A 24,813-nucleotide genomic window follows, 5' to 3' on the forward strand; every position below is an offset into this window, starting at 1 on the left:
GGCGGGCAGCCAGGCCAGGTAGGGTTTTGCAGGCAACTGTGATGGCTGTGGCTTTTACCAAGAGTAATGGAAAACCTTTGAAGTTGTGAGCTGAGGGATGGTGGGTGGATGGCATTCCTTGCAAGTTGGCGTGACTGGAGGTTAGCAAAGGATGGGGAAGCTACAGGGTAAGGCAGAGCCTTGAAGATTTCAATTTTGACCTTTACCCTAAAAACCATGAGACAGGAGTTCCCGTCGTGGTGCAGCGTTTAACGAACCCGACTAGTATCCACGAGGTTGTGGGTTCGATCCCTGCCTCACTCAGTGGGTTAAGGATCCAGCGTTGCCATGAGCTGTGGTATAGGTCGCAGACAGGGCTTGGATCTGGCGTTGCTGTGGCTGTGGTGTAGGCCGGCAGTTGTAGGTCTAATTTGATGCCTAGCCTGGGAAACTTTATATGCTCTGAGTGCAGCCCTAAAAAGAGAAAAAAAAAAGAGAGAGAGAGAGAGACGTAAGTGAAAGTTTTTGTTTTTTATTAATTTATTAATTTTTTTGGTCTTTGTAGGGCCACACCTATGGCATGTGTAGATCCCCAGGCTAGGGGCCGAATTGGAGCTGCAGCTGCCGGCCTACACCACAGCCACAGCAATGCCAGATCTGAGCCCCATTGCAACCTACACCACGGCTCACGTAATCCTGGATCCCTAACCCACTGAGCAAGGCCAGGGATGGAACCCGTGTCCTCATGGATGCTGGTCTGATTCATTTCTGCTGAGTCACGGAGGGAACTCCTAATTTATTAATTTTTAATTGTTGAAATTTATACATAACATAAAGCTTAATCATTTTAAGTATATAGATAAGTAGTGTTTGTACATTCACATTGTTGTAAAAACCAGTCTCCAAGAACTCTAAATACTGTACCCACTAAACATCAGTCAGCTCCCCCATCCCTGCTCCACCCTAGGTTCTGGCAACTACCATTCCACTTCTTAGCCCTATGAATCTGACCACCTAAGTACTTCATATAAATGAGATCATATAGTATCTGGGGAGTTTTTTTGGGTGTGGCTGTCTTTTCACTTAGCATAATAGCCTCAAGGCTTGTCCCCTTTGCAGCCGATGTCAGAATTTCTTTCCTTTTTTATGGCTGAATAATGCTGCATTATATGTATGTATATACCATATTTTGTTTCTCCACTCACCTGTCAATGGATATTTGGTTTGCTTCCACATTTTAGCTATCGTGAATATACTGCTCCAAACATAGGTGTACAAAGATCTTTTCAAGACTTTATCTTCAGAGTTCCCTGGTGGCGCAACAGGTTGAGAACCAGACTAGTGGAGTTCCCGTTGTGGCTCAGTGGTTAACGAATCTGACTAGGAACTATGAGGTTTCGGGTTTGATCCCTGGCCTTGCTCAGGGGTTAAGGATCTGGTGTTGCCGTGAGCTGTGGTGTAGGTTGCAGATGCGGCTCAGATCCCGTGTTGCTGTGGGTCTGGTGTAGGCCTGGTGGCTACAGCTCCGATTAGACCCCTAGCCTGGGAACCTCCACGTGCTGCAGGAGTGGCCCAAGAAATGGCAAAAAGATGGAAAAAAAAAAAAAGAACCAGACTAACATCCATGAGGATGTAGGTTCAACCCCTGGCCTTGCTCAGTGGCTTAGGAATCTGGTGTTGCTGTGAGCTGTGGTGTAGATTGAAGATGCAGCTCAGATCTGGCATTGCTGTGGCTGTGGTGGAGGCCGGAAGCTGAAGCTCTGATTCAGCCCCTAGCCTGGGAACTTCCATATGCCTCAGGTGCAGAGGTAAAAAGAAAAAAAAAAAAAAAGAGTTTTATAGTTTCAGCTTTTTTTTTTTTTTTTTTTTTTTTGTGGGGAGGGGTTAGGGAGGCACATACTTGCAGCATATGGAAGTAGCCCAGGCACAGCAATGCCAGATCTGAGCCACATCTGTGACCTATACCACAACTCAGAGCAATGCTGGATCCTTAGCCCACTGAGCAGGACCAGGGATCAAACCCACATCCTCATGGATACCAGTAGGGTTTGTAACCCACTGAGCTACCATAGGAACTCCAGTTTCAGCTCTTTTTTTTTTTTTTTTTTTTTTTGTCTTTTGTTGTTTTGCTATTTCTTGGGCCGCTCCTGCGGCATATGGAGGTTCCAGGCTAGGGTCCAATCAGAGCTGTAGCCACCGGCCTACGCCAGAGCCACAGCAACGCGGGATCCGAGCCGCGTCTGAACCTACACCACAGCTCACGGCAACGCCGGATCGTTAACCCACTGAGCAAGGCCAGGGATCGAACCCGCAACCTCTTGGTTCCTAGTCGGATTCGTTAACCACTGCGCCACGACGGGAACTCCTCAGCTCTTTTTTTACTGTTAAAGATTTCAGTGTGTATTCCTCAAAACAGACATCTTCTTATATAACTATAGTTGAGTTTTCAAAATTAAAAAATTTACCATTGGCATTCCCATCCAATGGGTTAAGGATCCGGCATTGCTGTGGCTGTGGTGTAGGCCAGCAGCTACAGCTTCTATTCGACCCCCAGCCTAGGAACTTCCGTATGCCACATATGTGGCCCCAAAAAGACCAAAAAAAAAAAAATCTGCCATTAATACTGTATTATTATCTAATTCACTGCCCGTATTCAAATGTCATCATTTGTCCCAGTAATTTTTTTTTTTTTTTTTTTTTTTTGTCTTTTTGCCTTTTCTAGGGCCACTTCCCATGGCATATGGAGGTTCCCAGGCTAGGGGTCTAATCGGAGCTCTAGCCACTGGCCCACACCAGAGCCACAGCAACACGGGATCTGAGCCGCGTCTGCATCCTACAGAACAGCTCACAGCAATGCCGGATCCTTAACCCACTGAGCAAGGCCAGGGATCAAACCTACAACCTTATGGTTCCTAGTCGGATTCGTTAACCACTGCGCCACAACGGGAACTCCTGTCCCAGTAATGTATTTTTTAGCTATCTTTTTTCCTGGTCTAGAATTCATTCCAAGATCATGAGTTGCATCTAGTTGTCGTCTCTCTCTCTCTCTTTTTTTTTTTTTGGTATTTTCTAGGGCCGCACCTGCGGCATATGGAGGTTCCCAGGCTAGGGGTCTAATCAGAGCTGTAGCTGCCAACCTACGCCAGAGCCACAGCAACTCGGGATCCGAGCCATGTCTGCAACCTACGCCACAGCTCACGGCAACGCCAGATCCTTAACCCACTGAGCGAGGCCAGGGACCCAACCCACAACCTCATGGTTCCTAGTTGGATTCGTTAACCACTGAGCCACGACGGGAACTCCTAGTTGTCACATCTCTTTATTCTCTATCAATCTGAATAATTCCTCCACCTTTGTCCTTTAGAACAAAAGAGTACAGGCTAGTTATTTTGTGGAATGTTTCTCAACTTGACTATGATCAGATTCAGAGTCTATTTGGAGCAATACCAAAGAAGTCATATTGTGTCCTTCTTGGTAGGTCATATCAGAAGGCACATGGTATCAGTTCATGCCTTATTGACATTAACTTTGATCCTCTTGGCTGAGGTGTTGTCTTTCATTGATGATTTCTTTCCTGAGTCACTGTTTACTCAGGTGCTTGCCAAACTGTGATTTTGTAACTCCGTGCCATCTGTGGTTATTGGTAGGCATTCTCCTCTAAGAACGGGCTTTCCCCTCCTCCCCCCTTTTTACTTAATTTCTTTAGATCATTATGGGCCCATGGCTTCCGATTTGATTCAATGGGTCGTAATCTATTACCATCATTTTTTCTCCCTGATGTTCAACTTGTCAATGAAGAATTTTAAGAAGGGACAGGAATTGCATTTGGAAAAGCGGCCCTGCCTGCAATGTGGAGGGGCCCAAAGGCACAGGAACCAGCGAAGAGGCTCTTGTGGTGGTCTGGGAAAGTGATGCGGCCCTGAGCCTGGCAGTGGAGATGGGAAAATTTTATTTTATTTTATTTTAGTTATTTATTTATTGCTTTTTAGGGCTGCACCTGCAGCATATGGAGGTTCCCGGGCTAGGGGTCCAATCAGAGCTACAGCGGCCGGCCTACGCCACAGCCACAGCAACACGGGATCCAAGCTGCATCAGCAACCTACACCGCAGCTCATGGCAACCTCCTGGTTCCTAGTCGGATTCGTTTCTGCTGAGCCATGACGGGGAACCCTGAAAATTTCAAATAGGAGTCCTAGATTCTAGGAAACTAGAGCAGACCTATGATGCTTCTCCTCCCCTCTCCTCCCCTCTCTCCTGGACCCACACCGACCTTGCACACACAGACCTAATTTAGTGCCCAGCGCATAGTGGCACTGAAGAAAGACTGGTTGGTTGAATGCAGGCATATTCATATGCCCCAGTCACTACAGCTGTCATGTCTTGCTTCTTGCCACTCAGCAGTTCCAGCTGCCACCCCATATTTGTTCCCCCCCGGGGGTCAGTTTCTCAGGGTACCCCCCCCCAAAGACCTGGGTCTGTTCCAGAGGGAATGAGGAAAGCTGATGGTAGGAAGGCAGGCTACCCCTCTGGCCTCTGCCCTCTGGGCCCAGCCCGGCTGCCCTGTGCCTCAGTTTCTCCGTAACGGGTTTAAGGAGCCATCTTACATCCCCTGTGGCATCTGAATGATGTCGGGATTGGTGAATTCTGGAGATGATGCTGGATGTCCATCCTTGCTTCTGCCCATAATAGTTTCAGGAGCTTGGACCATGTTATTAACATCTTGGGCTCAAATTTCTTCACCTAGAAGGTAGAGCTAATGACACCTCCCTGGAAGAACGGACATGAGGACCAAGTGGGCTAATTACTGTGAATATCATCTGCGAACCATGGGCAATGGGAGACCAAAAGGTCTCATCTCCTGCGGCTTTCCAGCCTCCCAGAGTTTGAAGGTGGCAGGCCGGGAAAGTGGCTGGGCAGGGAGCAGAGACTCCCACCCCGGCAGGACTCGAAGAGCCACCACCCCTTTGTCCGTGGCCTAAGAGCTTCCCACAGACAGGACCAGGCACATTGAATGTGAATTTAGAGGTCTGCCTTGTCGAATGACAACAGACAGGGCCCTTGTCCAACCCTTATGATGGCCTGATTCCCTTCCGTATACACACCTCTCACCTTCCTCCTCCATCCAGGGCATTAATCTGTCCGGGGGCCAGCGCCAGCGGGTCAGTCTGGCCCGAGCTGTCTACAGCGATGCTGACATTTTTTTGCTGGATGATCCACTGTCAGCCGTGGACGCCCACGTGGCCAAGCACATCTTTGATCAGGTCATCGGGCCGGAAGGTGTGCTGGCAGGAAAGGTGAGGCCTCCCAGAGGCTAAGGGGGCTGGGGAAGGTCTGAAGCCCTGGGAGGCCAAGGGGTTCGGGCGAGGCCTGGCAGTACGGCGGGCCTGAGGAGCGGGAGCACGGGCTGGGCAGTGAGGGAAGCCAGGGGTGGGTACTGAGCCGATGGCAGTGGGTGTGGGGCGAGTCCCTGATGTGCCTGCCCCTGCCCCCTGGCACCCAGGCATCTCCTACTCGCTCCACGGCCCTGTGCTGTGCTGTGGGATGGGGTGCTGAAGGCAGGGAGAATGATAGCTTGCTGCCTGCTCCCCAGACCCGGGTGCTGGTGACGCACGGTATTAGCTTCCTGCCCCAGACAGACTTCATCATAGTGCTAGCGGACGGACAGGTGTCTGAGGTGGGCACCTACACAGCTCTGCTGCAGCGCGATGGCTCTTTTGCCAACTTCCTCCGAAACTATGCACCTGATGACACCAAAGATCATCAAGAGGCCGACAGCAGGACAGGTATCCACCTTCCCCCGGCCTCCATAGCCCCACACCCTCCCAGCATGTCCCCTGTCCTGGGGTCTCTGAGCTTCTCTGGACGGGCCCAGCGTTGCACAAGGAGGTTCTAGGGAACTGGGACTGTCTGTGTGACCGTCAGACATCTCTAGGCGGGAAAGTGACCTGAATGGAGGCAAGGCCCCTCCTGCTCCTCTTCCCTCAGTCTTCTTCCTGTATCAACAGGGCCTAAGGGCCCCGGCTCAGCTTGGACGGCAAGGCTCTTTCACAGATGAATGGTTTCGTAAACAAATGCTTGGAAAAGTCATGTATTGACAAATATTTATGGAGCACTCACTATGTCTAGGCACTATTCCAGGCACCGAGACAGCAATAAACAAACAGAAAAATCCCTGGCCTCATGGAGCCTGTCGAAACCCCATGGCTCCCCAACCCCACACTCCCAGGTCAGCGCACAGCCCTTCTGCAAGGCTTTCTTGCCTCTTTGCCGTACATGCAGCTAACATGTCTGGAGCATTGATTTAGGACGATGCCCCTTGCAAGCCCTTGACACACATCCATTCCTTTAATCCTCACAATGACACGATGAAGTTGGTCCTACTATTATCCCCATTTTACACACCTGCCTAAAGTCATGCAGTGAGGAAGTGGGATTTAATTTCAGCCAGTCTGACTCTGGAGCCCAGGCTGCTACCCTTGTATTCGAATCCCCGTCTACACAGTCCCTGATGGAAAGCTTTTCTTCCTCTCTGGCCTAAGTCTTTCTTGCCCCCCCCCCTTTTTTTCCAACACAAAATTATTTATTTATTTATTTGGTCTTTTTGCCATTTTCTTGGGCCGCTCCTACGGCATATGGAGGTTCCCAGGCTAGGGGTCGAATCGGAGCTGTAGCCACCGGCCTACGCCAGAGCCACAGCAATGCGGGATCTGAGCCTCGTCTGTGACCTACACCACAGCTCATGGCAACGCCGGATCCTTAACCCACTGAGCAAGGCCAGGGATCGAACCTGCAACCTCATGGTTCCTAGTCGGATTCGTTAACCACTGAGCCACATCGGGAACTCCAATGTTAGTCATTTATTTTTATGTCATTGTTCTGTTTGCCCTCTTGGTGCCTCTCATCTCCCTTGCCTGTCCACTCAGGCGCCTTCATTGGAGTAGGACTGGGAGACACCAGGGCCTTGCAGGGGGCATGAGCCAACCTCTCCTTTTGCCTCCCTGATGCAGCCCTGGAGGACAAAGAGGATGAGGAGGTGCTGCTGATTGAAGACACACGCAGCAATCACACAGACCTGACGGATAATGAGCCGATTACCTACGAGGTCCAGAAGCAGTTTATGAGGTGAGCTCCCGAGAGTGCACAGCCTCCTGGGACACGGAGTCAGGGCTCCCAAGCCTCTGATACACCTCGAGGCCTCTGGCTGCAGCCTGAACCTCCTCCTAGGGCTCTGTCCTGTGGGTGGGCTAGAGGCCTCCTCTCTGAGCCTGACCAGCTGCCTCCACAGACAGCTGAGTGCCATGTCCTCGGAAGGAGAGGGCCAGGGTCGGCCTGTGCCCCGGAGGCGCGTGGGTACAGCAGAAAAGGTGGTCCAGGAAGCAGAGGCCAAGCCGAGCCGGGTGCTGACCCAGGAGGAGAAGGCAGAGACAGGCACTGTGAGTAGGGTGGATGAGGAGGGCCGGAGAAGGTAGGCAGGCCCCTGGCATTCCTGGGGCTCACGGGAGTCCTCTGTCCCACCATGGTGGCCACACAGGTGAAGATGAGCGTGTACTGGGATTACGCCAAGGCCGTGGGGCTCTGTACCACCCTGTTCATCTGTCTGCTGTATGGGGGTCAAAGTGCGGCTGCCATCGGGGCCAATGTGTGGCTCAGCGCCTGGACCGATGAGGCTGCGATGAACGGCCAGCAAAACAACACCTCCCACAGGCTGGGTGTCTACGCTGCCTTGGGACTTCTGCAAGGTGAGCCCGCGGAGATGCCCAGAAGGGGCTCCTGCTGCCCCTTCCTTACCTCTGGGTTGCTGGGTCCCCCAAACCATACCCTTGCCTCTGAATCTCCCTCCACCTCACGGCCCGCATGCCTCCCTTCTGCACCCTCGCCGTCCACCTGCCTCTGAGCCTGCCTGGTTCCTGGCAGCTCTCCTCCATCTCGGGACCTCCCCCCCCCCCCCGCCCCCACCTGCTGCCTGGCCCAGGTGGATGAGCGCCCCTCTGCCTCCTCCATCAGGGCTCCTGGTGATGCTATCAGCCGTCACGATGGCCGTGGGCGGTGTCCAGGCTGCGCGCTTGCTTCACCAGGCGCTGCTGCACAACAAGATGCGCTCCCCGCAGTCCTTCTTCGATACGACGCCCTCGGGCCGCATCCTCAACCGCTTCTCCAAGGACATCTATGTCATCGATGAGGTTCTGGCTCCCACCATCCTCATGCTGCTGAATTCCTTCTACAACTCCATCTCCACCCTCGTGGTCATCGTGGCCAGCACGCCGGTCTTTGCTGTGGTCGTCGTGCCCCTGGCTGTCCTCTACCTCTTCGTGCAGGTGTGCCTTGACCGGGTGGGCGTGGCTTTGGGAGCGTGGATGTCATCTGGGGCGGGCTCTTGCGGGCGACCAGGGGCAGGACGTAGGGAAGTCAGACCCACAGCGTCACTTCTGGATTTGGCTCAGTAATCAGTTACGTTACCCCTTTGAAACGCATTTTCCCCACCTTCGAAATAGAATCATAGAATCTACTTCATTGGGCTGTCCCTGGGATAAAATGAAATCCTTGTAAATTGTGACTGGCCCTGGAATTCCTTCCTGCTGGCTATTTTTAATTTTAATTTTAATTTACTTTGCTTCTTTATTTTGGCTGCACCCATTGCGTGTGGGAATTGGCATCACAACTATAACCAGTGACAATGCCCGCTGGCTATTTTGTCATAAAATATTGTCAACAGTTTGAGATACATTATCCTCCCCTTCCCTTTAGACATATCTAAACGTAGGTGTGTATATGTTTTTAACAGAGAAGCGTCGATAACATTCAGATACAGCTAGCTAGAAAAGGCACTTGTGGGAGTTCCCGTTGTGGCTCAGTGGGTTGAAAATCTGACTAGTATCCATGAGAATGCAGGTCTGATCCCTGGCCTTGCTCAGTGGGTTTAAGATCCAGCATTGCTGTGAGCTGTGGTGTAGGTCGCAGATGCGGCTTGGATCTGGCATTGCTGTGGCTGTGGCCTAGGCTGGCAGCTCTAGCTCCGATTTGACCCTTAGCCTGGGAATTTCCATACGCTGTGGGTGCAGCCCTTAAAAAAAAATAGTCTTTTGTATTGCCGAGCCCCTATCCTGCCCTTAATTAATCAGTTGATGAAGGTAATGCACAGATACCAGAGGCTCAGATCCTGTGTGTAAGGACCGTGGACTAGGCTGCACTTGATGGTGGGACAGGGGACTCTCAGATGCACATCATTCATAGCCCCGGCCATCCTGAGGCCCTCAGGGTAGAGAATGGAAACTGGAGGCAGAACTGTGTTTCTGTGGGGCTGCAGTTTAAACAACCAGGGGGTGGGGTGAGAAGAGGCTCTTTAAGGAGACGAATACGAGGAGTTCCCATCATGGCTCAGTGGTTAACGAATCTGACTAGGAACCATGCGTTTGTGGGTTTGATCCCTGGGCTCGCTTAGTGGGTTAAGGATTCGGCGCTGCTGTGAGCTATGGTATGGGTCACAGACGTGGCTCGGATCCCATGTTGCTGTGGCTGTGGTGTAGGCCAGAGGCTACAGCTCCGATTGGATCCCTAGCCTTGGAACCTCCATATGCCGCGGAGGTGGCCCTAGAGAAGACAAAAAAAAAAAGAATAGGAAATTATCCTATTTTTGCAAATTTTGCAAAATTTTTTTTGTCTCTTGTCTTTTTAGGGCCACACTCATGGCATATGGAGGTTCCCAGGCTAGGGGTCACATCGGAGCTGTAGCCACAAGCCTATGCCACAGCCACAACAATACCAGATCTGAGCCACGTCTGTGACCTACACCACAGCTCACGGCAACACCGGATCCTTAACCCACTGAGTGAGGCCAGGGATCGAACCCGCCACCTCTTTTTTCCAAGTCAGATTCGTTTCTACTGTGCCACAACAGGAATTCCCAAATTTTGCAAAATTTTGTCTGCGTGAATACATTTGATAGTGCCCCGAATTGGAGATGAGCATAGTCACTGACTTAGGAGGCAAAGCAAAATCAAGGCCATAATCCAAGCCCAGAGGTGAGGGGGTCAGGAGCTGGGAGAGAATCAGGAAAGGCTTCATGGATGAAGGGGCCTGGAAGAGTGAGCAGAGCTGACCAGAGAGAAAGGGTGGGATGAGGTCATGCAACCACATCGGGACCCCAAGTCTGAGGTTCTTTGGGTGTGGGGAGGGAGCAAGGGACTGAGACTGACTGGGAGGTGACTTCGATGGGTCCAGAGGGCATACAGGACTGGGGCGCCGAAGTCCTGACCCCGAGCTCTTTCTCCATCCTCTGTCAGCGCTTCTATGTGGCCACATCACGGCAACTGAAGAGGCTGGAATCTGTCAGCCGCTCGCCCATTTACTCCCACTTTTCGGAGACGGTGACTGGCTCTAGCGTCATCCGGGCATATGGCCGCAGCCAGGACTTTGAGGCCATCAATAACGTTAAGGTAGACACCAACCAGAAGAGCTGCTACCCCTACATCGCCTCCAACAGGTCAGAAGCCCCTCCCGCAGCCCCTGCTCCTCCAATTCCCACCAGCATCTCTAGGGAGAGATGCTCTTCCTTCTCCCTAAACAGCCCGCCTCTTGCATCTGCCCCACTTCTGCCTTGCCCCATCCCCATAGGTGGCTGGGGATCCGAGTGGAGTTCGTGGGCAACTGCGTTGTGCTCTTTGCTGCTGTCTTCGCTGTGACTGGGAGAAACAGCCTGAGCCCGGGGCTGGTGGGCCTGTCTGTGTCCTATGCCCTACAGGTATGCAGAGGTCCAGGCCCCGGGACAGGGCTACCACCGGGGCAGAGGCCACACAGGTGTCACAAGCATCTCCTGAGCACCTCGCTTTGCCCAGAATGGGGAGCTGCCACAGGTTCTGCTCCCTGGGGCTGTGAGCTCCCGGTGAAACATGGAGAATAGCTCCCACCAGCCAGGGATAACACTGCAGGGTGCACGGATCTCAGCGGAGGAAGGAGCAAAATGTTATAAGAGCACAGAGGAGGTCTCTACCTCCAAGTGTGAGAGAAACTGTCATGGAGCTTGGCCCCCAAAGACAAATAGAATTGCCCTGCCCTGACACCTGATCTAGAGGTCAACCCTGGCAGGGGTCCTGAGGTAGGAAATCCTGGGTCCCCAGGGGTCCTGGGTCCTGGGGAACTGAGACAAATACACCTCGTATCACCTGCCTATGGAGAAAGTACATGAGGGTGACCGGAGCCTGGGCTGCAGCCAGGTCACCCTGATATCAGCCCGTATTGTCAAAGAATTAAATAACTGCAAATGGAGTTTGTGCGAAGCAGGTCACATTTGCAGGGCCTCGGGTGACTCAAGTCTTAAATATTTTGGTAAACAGATCAATTTTCTCAAACTTTAATGTGTGTATGAATCACCTGGAGATCTTCTTTTTTTTTTTTTTTTTTTGGTATTCTTAGAGCCGCACCGGTGGCATATGGAGGTTCCCAGGCTAGGGGTCGAATCTGAGCTATAGCTTCCAGCCTACACCACAGCAGTGTGGGATCTGAGCCACGTCCGAGACCTATATCACCACTCACGGCAATGCCAGATCCTTAACCCACTGAGCAAGGCCAGAGATCGAACCCGCATCCTCATTGGGTACTAGTCGGGTTCGTTAACCTGTAGCCACGAAGAGAACTCAGAATGTGGATTCTGATCTTAACATGTGGATTTTGATACAGTAGGTCTGGGATGGGACTCTGGCTTCTGCGTGACTATTAAGACTCCTTGATCTTGAATTGTGGTCCAGGGACCAACATCATCTATGAGCTTGTTCGAAATGCAGAATCTGGAGTTCCTGCTGTGGCACTGAATCTGACTGCAGCAGCCTGGCTCCCTACAGAGGTGCACGTTCAATCCCCAGCCTAGTGCACTGGGTTAAAGGATAGAGCCTTGCAGCCGATGTGGCTTGGATTCAATTCCTGGGCTGGGAACTTTCATATTGCCACAGGTGCAGTCATAAAAGAAAGAAAGAAAGAAAAAGAGGAGTTCCCATTGTGACTCAGCAGAAATGAACCTGAGTAGTATCCATGAGGGTTCAGGCTCAGTCCTTGGCCTTGCTTTGTGAGTCAGGGATCTGGCATTGCGGTGAACTGTGGTGTAGGTCGCAGACGCTGATTGGATCCCGCATTGCTTGGCTGTGGCAAAGGCCAGCAGCTGCAGCTCTGTTTTGACCCCGAGGCTGGGAAATGCCATGTGCCATGGGTGAGGCCTGAAAAAGCAAAAAAGAAAGAGAAAAAGAAAGAAAGAGAAAATGCAGATCTCACTTTGCACCACAGACCTACTGAATCAAAGCTTCATTTTCACAAGTTTCCCTGGAACATTTTTCTTGTGCATATTAGAGTCGGAGAACCACTGGGCTGAGTGGCCCTTTGTTAAGTCTGCATTGTCCCCGCCTGAGGTACAGGTGTGATTTGTGCTTTGGTGGCACACCTCTGGCTTTGCCCAAGTCCACCTGGGTCACGGATGGGAGAGGAGCATAATCAAGGAGGCTGAACTCCTCCCAAAGCCATTTGAGGGGGAGGGGCCCCCACCCCACTTATGACCCAGGCCCTTTTGGCTAGGTGACTTTGGCTCTCAACTGGATGATCCGAACGATATCAGACTTGGAATCTAACATTGTGGCCGTGGAGAGAGTCAAGGAGTACTCCAAGACAGAGACTGAGGTAAGTCGTGGGTGAGCCTGGAGCACGGGAGTCGAGAATAGCTGGGAGGGATGCTTGGGGGCCCTGCCATGCGTGTGCCCCCAGACCAGCTGTTCAGGTGGCTCTTTGTTCATTCATTCAACAAGAAGCCCATGTGAGGAGCTGCAGAGGATCCAGATTGAGCAAGACAGGGTCTGCCCTCCATGTGGTGCCAGCTAGAGCTCCTCCTTGGTCACTGCACTTTCTTGTCCCTGGGACCCTGAATCCCATGACCTGCCTCTGTCCCTCTGTCCATGAGTTCATCTAGCCTGGATGCCATGCTCCACCAGTGCCAGTGCTCTCTCTCAGTCATCCTCACCCCACTTGAGCCCGCCTGTCTACCTTCCACCAACTAAAACGTTGCTGGAAAAAAATCATTGATTTTACTCCAAGTTTATTTATTTATTTATTCTTTTTAGGGCCACACCAATGGCATATGGAGGTTTGCAGGCTAGGGGTCAAATCAGAGCTACAGCTGCTGGCCTACGCCACAGCCACAGCAATGCCAGATCCAAACCACGTCTTCAACCTACACCACAGCTCGAGGCAATGCCAGATCCTCAACCCACTGAGCAAGGCCAGGGATGGAACCCACAACCTCATGGTTCCTAGTCGGATTCATTTCCGCTGAGCCATGATGGGAATTCCTGATTTTACTCCCAGTTTACGACCACACGCCACTGCTGGGTATTCCTACTTTGCTTCTCCAAGAAGCATATGTTCCACTTTCAGAAAATTCTGTTTTGGAGTTCCTGTTGTGGCTCAGCGGGTTAAGAATCCGACTAGTATCCGTAAGGATGCGGATTTGATCCCTGGCCTCACTCAGTGGGTTAAGGATTGCTGTGGCTATGGGCATAGGCTGGCACCCCTAGCCTGGGAACTTCCATGTGCCATGAGTGTAGACCCCACACCCCGAAAAAAAAGAAATTTCTGTTTTGAACATTCTCTTTTATTAAACCTCGGCATCCCCTTCTCCCTGTGCTCAGCCACAGACCTTGCCTAACCCTTCAATGAGAAAATAGGTTATAGGAGTTTCCCATTGTGGCGCAGTGGAAATGAATCTGACTAGGAACCATGAGGTTGCGGGTTCAATCCCTGGCCTCGATCAGTGGGTTAGGGATCTGGCGTTGCCATGAGCTGTGGTGTAGTTCGCAGGCAAGGCTGGTATCTGGTGTTGCTGTGGCTGTGGCGTGGGCTGGCAGCTGTAGCTCCAATTTGACCCCTAGCCTGGGAACCTCCATATGCCATTGATGTGGCCCTAAAAACACACACACACAAAAAAAAAAAGAAGAAGAAGAAAAAAGAAAATAGGTTATAAAATGTGAACTTCCCTTGACTTTCTTGCTTCCAGACTCTCAAACCTGTGTCCCTTTCACCTTCTTCCTTTTTCTTTTAACAGGTAGTGTCCCTCCCTGTTTCAAAGTCTACCCCCTCCACCTCTACAAGTGGCCGCCCAAGGGCTTCACTTCCTGCATTTACACCTTCCACCTGCTACCTCATCCATCTTGCTCCCTCCATACGCAAGAATATGCTTCCATTCTAGACACACAAACCAACCCTCCTTTTCCCCTGCATCCTGTGTTGCCTTTCTCTGCTCTCCTTTGTCGTGAAACTGGCTTTAAAATATAGCCTCCACAGGCTCTCCTCCAGCAGCAGGCATATGGCAGCTGTGGCATGGGTTCCGTCCCCATCCCCGCCTCATCACCCTTTAGCTTGTCTGCCACCTGCAGTCTGGTTTCTGGCCCCATCACTCCACTGAATCCACTCACCAGTGACCTGCCTGGTTCCAGACCAAGGGTCACTTTATTTTATTTATTTGTCTTTTTTATCTTTTCTAGGGCCACACCCGCGGCATATAGAGATTCTCAGGCTAGGGGTCCAATCAGAGCTATAGCCGCCAGCCTACACCAGAGCCACAGCAAGCGGGATCCCAACCGCATCTGTGACCTACACCACAGCTCACGGCCACGCCGGATCCTTAACCCACTGGGCGAGGCCAGGCATCGAACCCGCAACCTCATGGTTCCTAGTCAGATTCATTCACCACTGAGCCACGATGGGAACTCCCCAAGGGACACTTTAATTTATCGAATTCAACCTCTCAGCAACATTCAGACAAAACAACCCCTTGCCCCTTTTTGGAGGGCATTCCTTCACGGCTTCTGTGCTCCAAGCTCTTGCCCTGTCTGTCCCCACTGAGCCCCAACTCCACCTGTTCTTCCCAGCCTGGCCTCTCCTGCCCCAGGAGATCCCCTGTCATCCCCTCCCCTCCAACCTCTGGGATCTTCAAATTCTTCCTCTTAATGCCTAGTGTTCCCATTGCCCCCTCTATACCCATGATCCGGTCTCTGCACCTCAAAAATTCTGCCCCCAACCCTGTTGTCCATTCTTTGGACACTCAAGAGAGTGATCTCTACTGGCTGCTTTGCTTTTTGACTGCTGACAGTCTGACTCCCCCATCTCAAAACAAGGGTTTGTCGGAGCTCTCTTGGGGTGCACCAGGTTAAGGATCTGGTGTTGTCACTGCAAGGGGCTTGGGTGGCTGCCATGGCGTGGGTTCTCTCCCTGGCACAGGAACTTCCACATGCTGAGGGTGAGGCCCAAACAAAAACAAAAACAAAACAAGGGTGTGTGACCTGGGTGTGAGCACACACATCCCCATTCTTAGAAGGCCCCTGGCTTAGAAGGGCCTCACACTGGTTTGATGCTCTGTGGTCACCACCTGAATATTTTTTTTTTTTTTTTTTTTTTTTTTTTGTCTTTTTGCTATTTCTTGGGCCGCTCCCGCGGCATATGGAGGTTCCCAGGCTAGGGGTCAAATCGGAGCTGTAGCCACCGGCCTACGCCAGAGCCACAGCAACGCAGGATCCGAGCCGCGTCTGCAACCTACACCACAGCTCATGGCAACGCCGGATCGTTAACCCACTGAGCAAGGGCAGGGACCGAACCCGCAACCTCATGTTTCCTAGTCAGATTCGTTAACCACTGCGCCATGACGGGAACTCCCCTGGATATTTCTAAATTACTTTTTTTTTTTGTCTTTTTTTGGGCTGCACCCATGGCATATGGAGGTTCCCAGGCTATGGGTCCAATCGGAGCTGTAGTCACCAGTCACAGCCACAGCCACAGCAACACAGGATCCGAGCCGAATCTTCGACCTACACCACAGCTCACGGCAACGCCGGATCCTTAACCCACTGAGTGGACCAGGGATCGAACCTGCGTCCACATGGATCCTACTCAGATTTATTTCAGCTGAGCCACAATGGGAATTCCCTAAATAACTTTTGAATAACGTGTTCATTTTGTGCTGGGACTCCCAAACTATGTAGTCAGTCCTGTCTCAAAGCCACCATCATCTTATGTCCAATTTAGTTTCACAGCCTCGTAACTTGTCTCCTTAGTTCATCCTCCGCTCTTCCTCCCCCACATAGCAGCCAGAGAGATCCTTTAAAAACACACCAAGTCACGCTATTCTTCTGTGCATGGCCCTACATCTCACTCAGGGTAAAAATATAACGTCCTTAAAATGGCCTGCAAAGTCCTACACGATGGGGCCATCCACTCCGTGTCTCCTACCTCTCGCCTTTGTCATGTGCTCCAGAACACACGGGCAGTTATTGGTTCTTGCTCTTCCCTCCGCCTGGCATGCCCTTCCCCCAGATATCTGCTTGGCTTGTTCCCTCGCTTCTTTCAGGTATTTATTTTATTTTATTTTATTTTATTTTATTTTATTTTATTTTATTTTATTTTATTTTATTTTATTTTATTTTATTTTTGCCTTTTCTAGGGCCGCTTCTGTGGCCTATGGAGGTTCCCAGGCTAGGGGTTGAATCAGAGCTGTAGCCGTCGGTCTATACCACAGCCACAGCAATGCGGGATCCGAGCCGCATCTGCGACCTACACCACAGCTCACGGCAACGCCGGATCCTTAACCCACTGAGCAAGGGTAGGGACCGAACCGCAACCTCATGGTTCCTAGTCGGATTCGTTAACCACTGAACCACAACGGGAACTCCATCACTTCCTTCAGGTCTTTCTTTAAATATCACCTCCTCCAGGAAGCCTGCTCTGACCACCCTGTTCAGAACAGCAACACCAGGCACTTCTCCACCCTCATCACCATCTGACATCATGGAGATTCGCTTATTTGTCAATTATATGCCGCCCTAGACTAGAATGGAAGCCTCATGTAGATGAGGGCTTTGGCTGGTTCACCATCGTGGCCCCACAACCTGTCACGGAATCATAAAGAATGGTGAAAGGGGGGAGTTCCTGTCGTGGCGCAGTGGTTAACGAATCCGACTAGGAACCATGAGGGTGTGAGTTCGATCCCTGGCCTTGCTCAGTGGGTTAAGGATCTGGCGTTGCTGTGAGTTGTGGTGTAGGTCACAGACATGGCTCGGATCTCGCGTTGCTGTGGCTCTGGCGTAGGCAGCTACAGCTCCGATTAAACCCCTAGCCTGGGAACCTCCATATGCCACGGAAGCGGCCCTAGAAAAGGCAAAAAGACGAAAAAAAGAAAAAAAGAAAAAGAATAGTGAAAGGGGGAGCAAGACCAGGCAGGTGGAGTGCGGGGTTCAAGGGGAATGGGGAGGGCACAGCTCTTTGAGGGATAACGTCAGAAGGATAAAGAGAAATAAATAAATACAAACAAACCTGGGCGTTCCCATTGTGGTTCAGCGGTTAACAAATCTAACTAGCATCCATGAGGATGCAGGTTCGATCCCTGGCCTCGCCCAGTGGGTTAAGGATCTGGCGTTGTGCTGTGAGCTGTCGTGTAGGTCGCAGTTGTGGCTGGGATCCTGGTGTTGCTGTGGCTGTGGCGTAGGTCAACAGCTACAGCTCTGATTGAACCCCTAGCCTGGGAACCTTGACATACCACGGGTGCAGTCCTAAAAAGCCAAAAAAGAAAAAGACAAAAGAAGGATAAAGAGTCCTTGAGGGAGTTTCCACTGTGACTCAGCGGGTTAGGGACCTGATGTCTCTGTTAGGATGCGGGTTGGATTCCCTGACCTCGCTCAGTGGGTTATAGATCCAGGGTTGCCGAGGTCGTGGTGTAGGCCGGCAGCTATAGCTCTGATCTGACCCCTGGCCTGGGAACTTCCATATGCCATGGTGTGGCCATGAAGAGGGAAAAAAAAAAGTCATTGAGCCACAAGGTTGGGCCATAGGAATACCAGGGGCGCCCCCACCCCACACCCTGACCTTGGTAGGTGAGGATGGTGGGGGCCTAGTGCAAGAGGGAGACTGAAAGTGGGGATGGGGATGCTGGGGAAAAGGTACCCCCTGATGCAGAGCCTGTCTTCCTCTGGCCAGGCCCCCTGGGTGGTGGAGGGCAACCGCCCACCAGCAGGCTGGCCCCCGCGTGGCGAGGTGGAGTTCCGGAATTACTCTGTGCGCTACCGGCCGGGCCTGGAGCTGGTGCTGAAGAACCTGAGTCTTCAAGTGCACGGTGGTGAGAAGGTGCGTGGGGTTGGGTTTGTGCCTGGGGAGCATGAGCCTGTGAGCACCCAGCCTGGACGTCGGTCGGCTCGGCCTCCCAGGGGAGTCCTGGAGACGACCAGCCCTGCTGACCACCCCCCAGCCTCCCCCCTGATGGCACTCCCACCCCCTCCAGGTGGGCATCGTGGGCCGCACTGGGGCTGGCAAATCATCCATGACTCTCTGCCTGTTCCGCATCCTGGAAGCTGCGGAGGGTGAAATCCGCATCGACGGCCTCAACGTGGCTGACATCGGGCTCCACGACCTGCGTTCCCAGCTGACCATCATCCCCCAGGTGCGAGCCCAGTGTGGCCTGGCCACACTGACCAGTGACCCTGGGGGCAGGCCCAACCCCTGTCCTGTAGCTTGAGGTTCAAGACTGGGACCTCTACCTGGGAGGCTGGAGAGCAGGACAGCAGGAACAGAGCCACAGAGCGTCCACCTGTTGTGGGTCTGAAAGAGTCACATGTCCCCGACTTGATGAGACCTTGCCCTCTGACCCCCTGGGCCGGCAGAACCACAGGCCCCTCCAAGCACCCTGTCCCCCGAGGCGCTCTATGCTGGCCTCCTTGTTCCATAGCTCTGACTTATGTTTCACTTTTTCCAGCTCCTTTAGGGTATTTTTTTGTTTGTTTGTTTTTCTGCCAACTGGGCACTTTGGAGTCAGATTAGCAGCTCAGGTTTCTACTTTCATGGAAGACTTTGCGATTGGCAAAGTGGAGGTTTATCACTTCCCTGCAGGCGTTTTTCTATCTCCCTGGCCATTGCCTCCCTCCTGGAGGGCTGAGGACTGTAGGAATGCCATCCATCCCTTTCTTGTTTCCTGGCCTCGGGGCCCATGGCTCCTTGTGGGGCCTGAGCTGCCTCCCCCTGAGGCCCTGCTTTGTCCCCAGGAACCCATCCTGTTCTCGGGGACCCTGCGTATGAACCTGGACCCCTTTGGCACCTACTCGGAGGAAGACATGTGGCGGGCCTTGGAGCTGTCCCACCTGCACTCCTTTGTGAGCTCCCAGCCGGCAGGCCTGGAATTCCAGTGCTCCGAGGGTGGAGAGAATCTCAGGTAACTACCGGGAGAGGGTGGCTCAAGAATAGCACTCTGCTGGGCTAGAGGATGTAGCATCAAAGGACACAGAATCCTGCCCTCCCGACTCCAGCCCCTCCTTGCCCTCCCGCTTCCATCTCAGCTGGCATGAACTCAAGGGATTTTTTTTTGGGGGGGTGTCTTTTTAGGGCCACACCCACAGCATATGGAGGTTCCCAGGCTAGGGGTCCAATCAGAGCTACAGCTGCTGTCCTGTATGCCACAGCCACAGCAACACCAGATCTGAGCCGCGTCTGTGACCTACACCACAGCTCACGGCAACACCAGACCCTTAACCAACTGAGCGAGGCCAGGGATCGAACCCACAACCTCATGGTTCCTAGTCGGATTCGTTTCCGCTGCGCCACGACAGGAACTCCTCAGGGGAATTTTTTTTATATTGAGTGTATTCTGTGTGCCCAGCACTGTGCACACTAACTCTTTCTTTACACAAGCCCCAGAGATAGTCCATGGTCCCACTTCACAGATGCAAATACCTCAGTAGGGCCAAAATCACATAGATGGGAGATTTCAACCAGGTCTGGGAGATTCCAAAACTCTCTTCGGTCCTCTCTTGTGAGGTTCAGTACTGTGCTTGGCCTGAGGAGGGGGGTGTGGACTGAACCTGTGGAAAAGATAAGCAGAAACCTACTGTGCTTTGGAGAAATCTTATATATTTCCTGAGGTGGATGCAATCTTGTCTGTGGTTTAGAACTGAGCAAAGTAAGCACTGTAGGCCTTTCTTTGCTTCATTATGGCCCCAGATTTTACGTCCCCAGTCCCTGGGCCATGTATCAGGGAGGGCCAGAGTCACTTCTTCCTGAGTCCAAAGGCTTGAGATACTTATACCTGTATTAGCTGTGTGATTTGGGGCAAGTTGCTTAACCTCTCTGTGCCTTCTTTTCCTTCACTCTCAAATGGTGATAATAACATTCCCATAACTTTTAGGACCATGTTGCCCAATAAGGATATAATGTGAGTCACGTGTGTAATTAAAATTTTCCTAATAGCCACATTAACAAAAGAAATGGATGAAATAAAATTTAATCGTTTATTTTATTTAGCTCCATATATCTAAAATATTATCTTTTCCACATATCACTGATATAAAATTATTACAAATATCTTACATTTTTTTCCTATTAAGTTTGAAATTGCGTGTGTATTTTCACACTTACAGCACACCTCAATTCAGACTCGCCACCTTTCAAGTGGTCAGCAGCCACTTGTGGCCAGTGGCTATCATTTGGACAGAGCTGTCTCAGGGTCACTGTGATAAAGTGGAAAACCCTTAGCCTGGATACACTCCTGAGAAATTCAGCCCTTCTTATTATTCCGCTCAGTCCCTACCCGTGGACTCTCTCCAGACCTCAAAAACAAAAACAAAAACCTGTACATTTGCTCAGCCCTTAATAATGTTCAAGGCACGCTGGCCTCCACTATCGCCTTTCATCTTTACTGCAGTCCGAAATGAGGCTCCAAAGTATAAAGTTATCTGCCCAAAGCTGCTCAGCTAGCAAGGGGTGGGGCAAGGACTCAGGGAAGTGGGGGGTTTTGCCCCGAACCTTTCCTTGCTGCATCATAGACACTGGCGGGACGCCCCTGCCTCCCCAGGCAGCCCTGTAAGACGGAATGTGCACTTACGCAGCCCCGTTGTGGTGGCTGATGGACACGCCTAGGCTTCCGGACCCTGTGCCCCATAGCTGGGTTTTGGTCCCTTCTCCTATCCCTGTTTGCCATCAGCGGTTCCCCCAGAGCCACCCCTCCATCCCCGCAGATACCAGGACCCAAGACAGGGATCCACCCCCCTCCTCCCTCACTGTGCTTGTAGCCACTTTAAATCTAACCTGTGTCCTGTGCCAGTCCCACCATAAATCAGCCCTGAGTTCTATCTGGCGGCTTGTTCTGCTGCCAAAACCTTCATTAGTTGCGGGAATGGGCCGGGGAGAGAGCCTGGCCTTCGCTCCGGCTGCGGTGACTCACCCCTTAGGGAAGGGCCAAGGTATTTGTCCTTGGGTGTGGGGGTGCTGCCGTCTCTGTGGTTGGGAACACAGCCTCACTTTGTTCTCGAGCTCTGGCTTCCAAGGCAGGAAGTTAAAGGTATGCAGCCCGCCCCTCCTCCACCTGCCTAGTGACCAGACACCGAAGAGTCCCTCAGGTCCTCCTCTGCCCTGTCCCTTCCTTGTTCCCACAACAGAGCCCTGGCCTATATTCCCCATGGGGGTGGGAGATGACTGCATTGTGTGATATTAGGCTCAGCAAGATAGCGGGAGGCACGAAAATATCCAGGAAGAGTCATTTACGTGTGTTCTTACTAAGGTGTAAATGACTAATTGAAGCAGAGAAACATAGTGACACTAGTTGAGGAGCGATGACGGGGAAGAAGGCACAGAAGGAGGAGGCCAGGGGTGCCAGAGACAGACTGGGGATTTCACAATGTTGCTATGTACTGGCTCTGCCCCCAAGGCCCCTCATTATCCCTGTGATGTCCAGACCTCAACTCTGGGTTCCAGGAGTCCTGGGCTAAGGCAGAAATGGGAGAAGTCAGACCGAGAGCCAGCCCTGGGCCACTGGGAAGGAGTGGAGACAGAAACAATTGGGGAGTGAGGCCTGGGGGCAGGTTGGGGGCGCCCAGCTGGAGATGCCTTACCTTTCCCATTCTCAGCGTGGGCCAGCGGCAGCTCGTGTGCCTGGCCAGAGCCCTGCTTCGTAAGAGCCGCATCCTGGTTTTAGATGAGGCCACAGCCGCCATCGACCTGGAGACGGACGACCTCATCCAGGCCACCATCCGCACCCAGTTCGAGGCCTGCACGGTGCTGACCATCGCGCATCGGCTCAACACCATCATGGACTACACCAGGTGGGGCACGGGAACCACCCGGGGGGGACCTGGTGGGGTGGCCCGGGCCATAGAGAGGTGGCAGGCAGATGAAGGACATCTGGTTGTGTGGGTATGGGACCATTTGTGGGATGGTCTAGGGTATGGGGGGAGTGCAGAACAGAGGGGGTTAGCTGGGCACCGGGGGCACAGTGATGTTTTCTGAAACCCAAGGGACACTTTGGTGTTACCAACATGTGGGGGGGCACGCTGGGGCTCCCTAGACATAGTCCACTTTCTCCCAGCCTCTTATTAATGCTATGAGGTGAGGGGATCCAGATCCATTGGGCCAAATCCCATCCCCACCCTGTGAGGTGGGTGTACAGACTAGGAAGCCACTGAGGAAAGGTGCATGATGCTTGGGTCCCTGCCTTGATGGGACCCTGATGGCACCATGTGGAGCAGATGTTTTGTGGTGGAAAAACTGAGGAGTCTCAGGCCCAGCTCTGCTGCTGACTGGTTTGTGACCTTGGGCCATTCGCAGAACCTTCATGAACTTCTCTCTCTCTCTGTTGGGGTTGTTGAAAGCAGTCAATGAAATCAAGCGTTTAAAGTGTAGGTGGGGGAGTTCCCATTGTGGTGACAAGGAAACAAATCCGACTAGTATCCATGAGGATGCGGGTTTGATCCCTGGCCTTGCTCAGTGGGTTAAAGATCTGGGTGTTGCCATGAGCTGTGGTGTAGATTGCAGATGCGGCTCAGATCCCGCAGGGCTGTAAGCTGTAGGCTGTAGGCCAGCAGCTGTAGCTCCGGTTGAACCCCTAGCCTGGGAACCAACATATGCTGGAGATGCAGTCCTAAAAAGCAAACAAACAAACAAAAAAAACATAGAGAAATTAAAAAAAAATAAAGTACAGGCAGTCCTAGGAAATATTCATTTCCCCCCTAGCCGCTCACTGTGATTCTCCCTAGAACCAGCTTCTGAAAGGATTAGGGGAGGAGCCTTGCTCTTGGAATCTTATGGCTTCCTTGGGGAGGCAGCCCATTCAGCCAAAAGGAAAGAACGTGACCTCTTCCTTCATTGCGCTCAATGTCAAGGTGTGGGGCAGGAGGACAAGGGGAGGGGCTGGGTGACTTTGAAGCCTGATGGAAGTACGCTGGTGCTGGCCTGCCAGGCTGGCCCCCTTAGAGACATGAGAGCTCAGAGTGAGGAGGAGGCAGGAGGCCAAAACAAATTTATGAAGGAATATGCAGTATAAACAAGCCCTCATTGACAAAACACCTGCAGGGTGTGGGGAGATGGGGAGGTGGGGAGGATACGTGGACAAGGCGATGGGCCAGACCTTATCCCGCTGGCAGAGGTGTCCCCACACAGCTCCCAGGGGCTTGGGAACCAAGCTGACAACGCCTGATGTTATTGCCTGTCTGTCCCATCCCTGCCACCCCCCAGCTCTCCACTCCCATCCAAGACCACACCCCCCGCCCCAGGGCTGGGAGAATGGGGGGCAGGACAGGCAGAAGGGCTAGGCCCCGGGTCCAGACAAGGGAAAGGGCGGGTCCAGACAAGGGAAAGGGCGAGACTGAGAGGGTCTCTCCCCAGGCCTAACAGGAAATGGTTTTCACCAGCAGCCCTGAAGACTGAAAACTCAAACGGCCCTTGGGGGCTGGGAATTCATTCATTCTAGCAGGGTAGGCAGAAATGAATCAAATAATCATGCTGCAGAATGTGTAATTAGAGCCTGCAGGACTGAAGCAGGGATCCATGTGTGGAGGCCAGAGGAAGACAACCCACACAGGGCAGCCAGGACACTTTCCCTCTGAAGGACTGGGAAGCACCAGCCAGACTCAAAAGGATGAGTAAAAGCTGGGGAGCAGGGGAGGAGAAAGAGTAGGAAGGGAACTGAAAATTTCAGGAAAAGGCTGTAGCACATGCAAAGGCCCTGAGGTAGGAGGGCACGTGAGGCTGGTGTAGAAAGGGCGAAGGGGCAGTAGAACCAAGAGGAGGGGGAGAAAGACACAGGCCTCACTCTGCTGCTCTTTGAGGACCACGGGAAAGCATCTAGTTCTCACCCTAAGGGCATGAGAAGCACTGAAAGGAGAGGAGCAGTCTCCTGGGCTGCAATGGGCAGTGCCCAGGCAGTGATCTGCACAGACACACCTCTTCCCGGGACTTGTTTCCAGGAGCCCCGTGGGTAGGGAAACAGTGCGCGTGCAGTCCAGCCCCTCCCAGCATCTCCCGGGGTTGGGGCAGCCCTTTCTGGGCACACCCTGGGAGGCAGCCTTTCAGCCCTGCACCAGGTGTACCCTGTGTTTAGTTGGCAAGCAATTCTAATCCCAGCCCCAGGTTTGGCTTGGGGGTGGGGGGAGGGGGGCGGGAGTGGAGGGTAGATCCACCCACCAGCAGCAGGCGGATTTGCAGCCAAAGTCCCAGATTCGAGCATCAGGCCTCACTGCAGCCCAGTTTCCCGCCGAGTGCCTTTGTACGTTAGCACAAAGCAGATGGAAGCACACGGGCCCGTGGCTCCCTGTGCACAGTCCTGTAACCCTGGTGAGGGGAAGGGCTCATTAGGGAAGGTTTTTGGAGCCCCAACCAGCAGAGATGAATAGGACCTTGTGTTTGATCCCAGAAACCGCCTCATCTGCCAGGACGGCAAACAGAGTGGCTAAAATAACCAGCCTTGCAAGCGTGCACATGTGGCGTAGCACTGTGTTGGGTGGATTGACTGAAGTGGGAGGGTTGGCGTGTCGCTGAGGGGCCTGAGTAGTACCCAGAAGG

General features: G+C 52.5%; 1 protein-coding gene across 1 annotated transcript in view; it reads left to right on the plus strand.

The window, feature by feature from the left end:
• Nucleotides 1–24,813, plus strand: part of ABCC3 (ATP binding cassette subfamily C member 3) — a 57,626-nt gene that overhangs the window by 30,450 nt on the left and 2,363 nt on the right. Inside the window, 13 exon segments of the mRNA XM_003131575.6 lie at nucleotides 5,106–5,273; nucleotides 5,570–5,762; nucleotides 6,987–7,101; nucleotides 7,265–7,412; nucleotides 7,511–7,718; nucleotides 7,984–8,294; nucleotides 10,260–10,459; nucleotides 10,591–10,717; nucleotides 12,535–12,636; nucleotides 17,974–18,120; nucleotides 18,275–18,433; nucleotides 19,032–19,198; nucleotides 21,885–22,079. Of these exon segments, the coding sequence (XP_003131623.4) occupies nucleotides 5,106–5,273; nucleotides 5,570–5,762; nucleotides 6,987–7,101; nucleotides 7,265–7,412; nucleotides 7,511–7,718; nucleotides 7,984–8,294; nucleotides 10,260–10,459; nucleotides 10,591–10,717; nucleotides 12,535–12,636; nucleotides 17,974–18,120; nucleotides 18,275–18,433; nucleotides 19,032–19,198; nucleotides 21,885–22,079 (2,240 nt within the window).

This window comes from Sus scrofa, chromosome 12, assembly GCF_000003025.6.
Source record: "Sus scrofa isolate TJ Tabasco breed Duroc chromosome 12, Sscrofa11.1, whole genome shotgun sequence".
NCBI lineage: Eukaryota > Metazoa > Chordata > Mammalia > Artiodactyla > Suidae > Sus > Sus scrofa.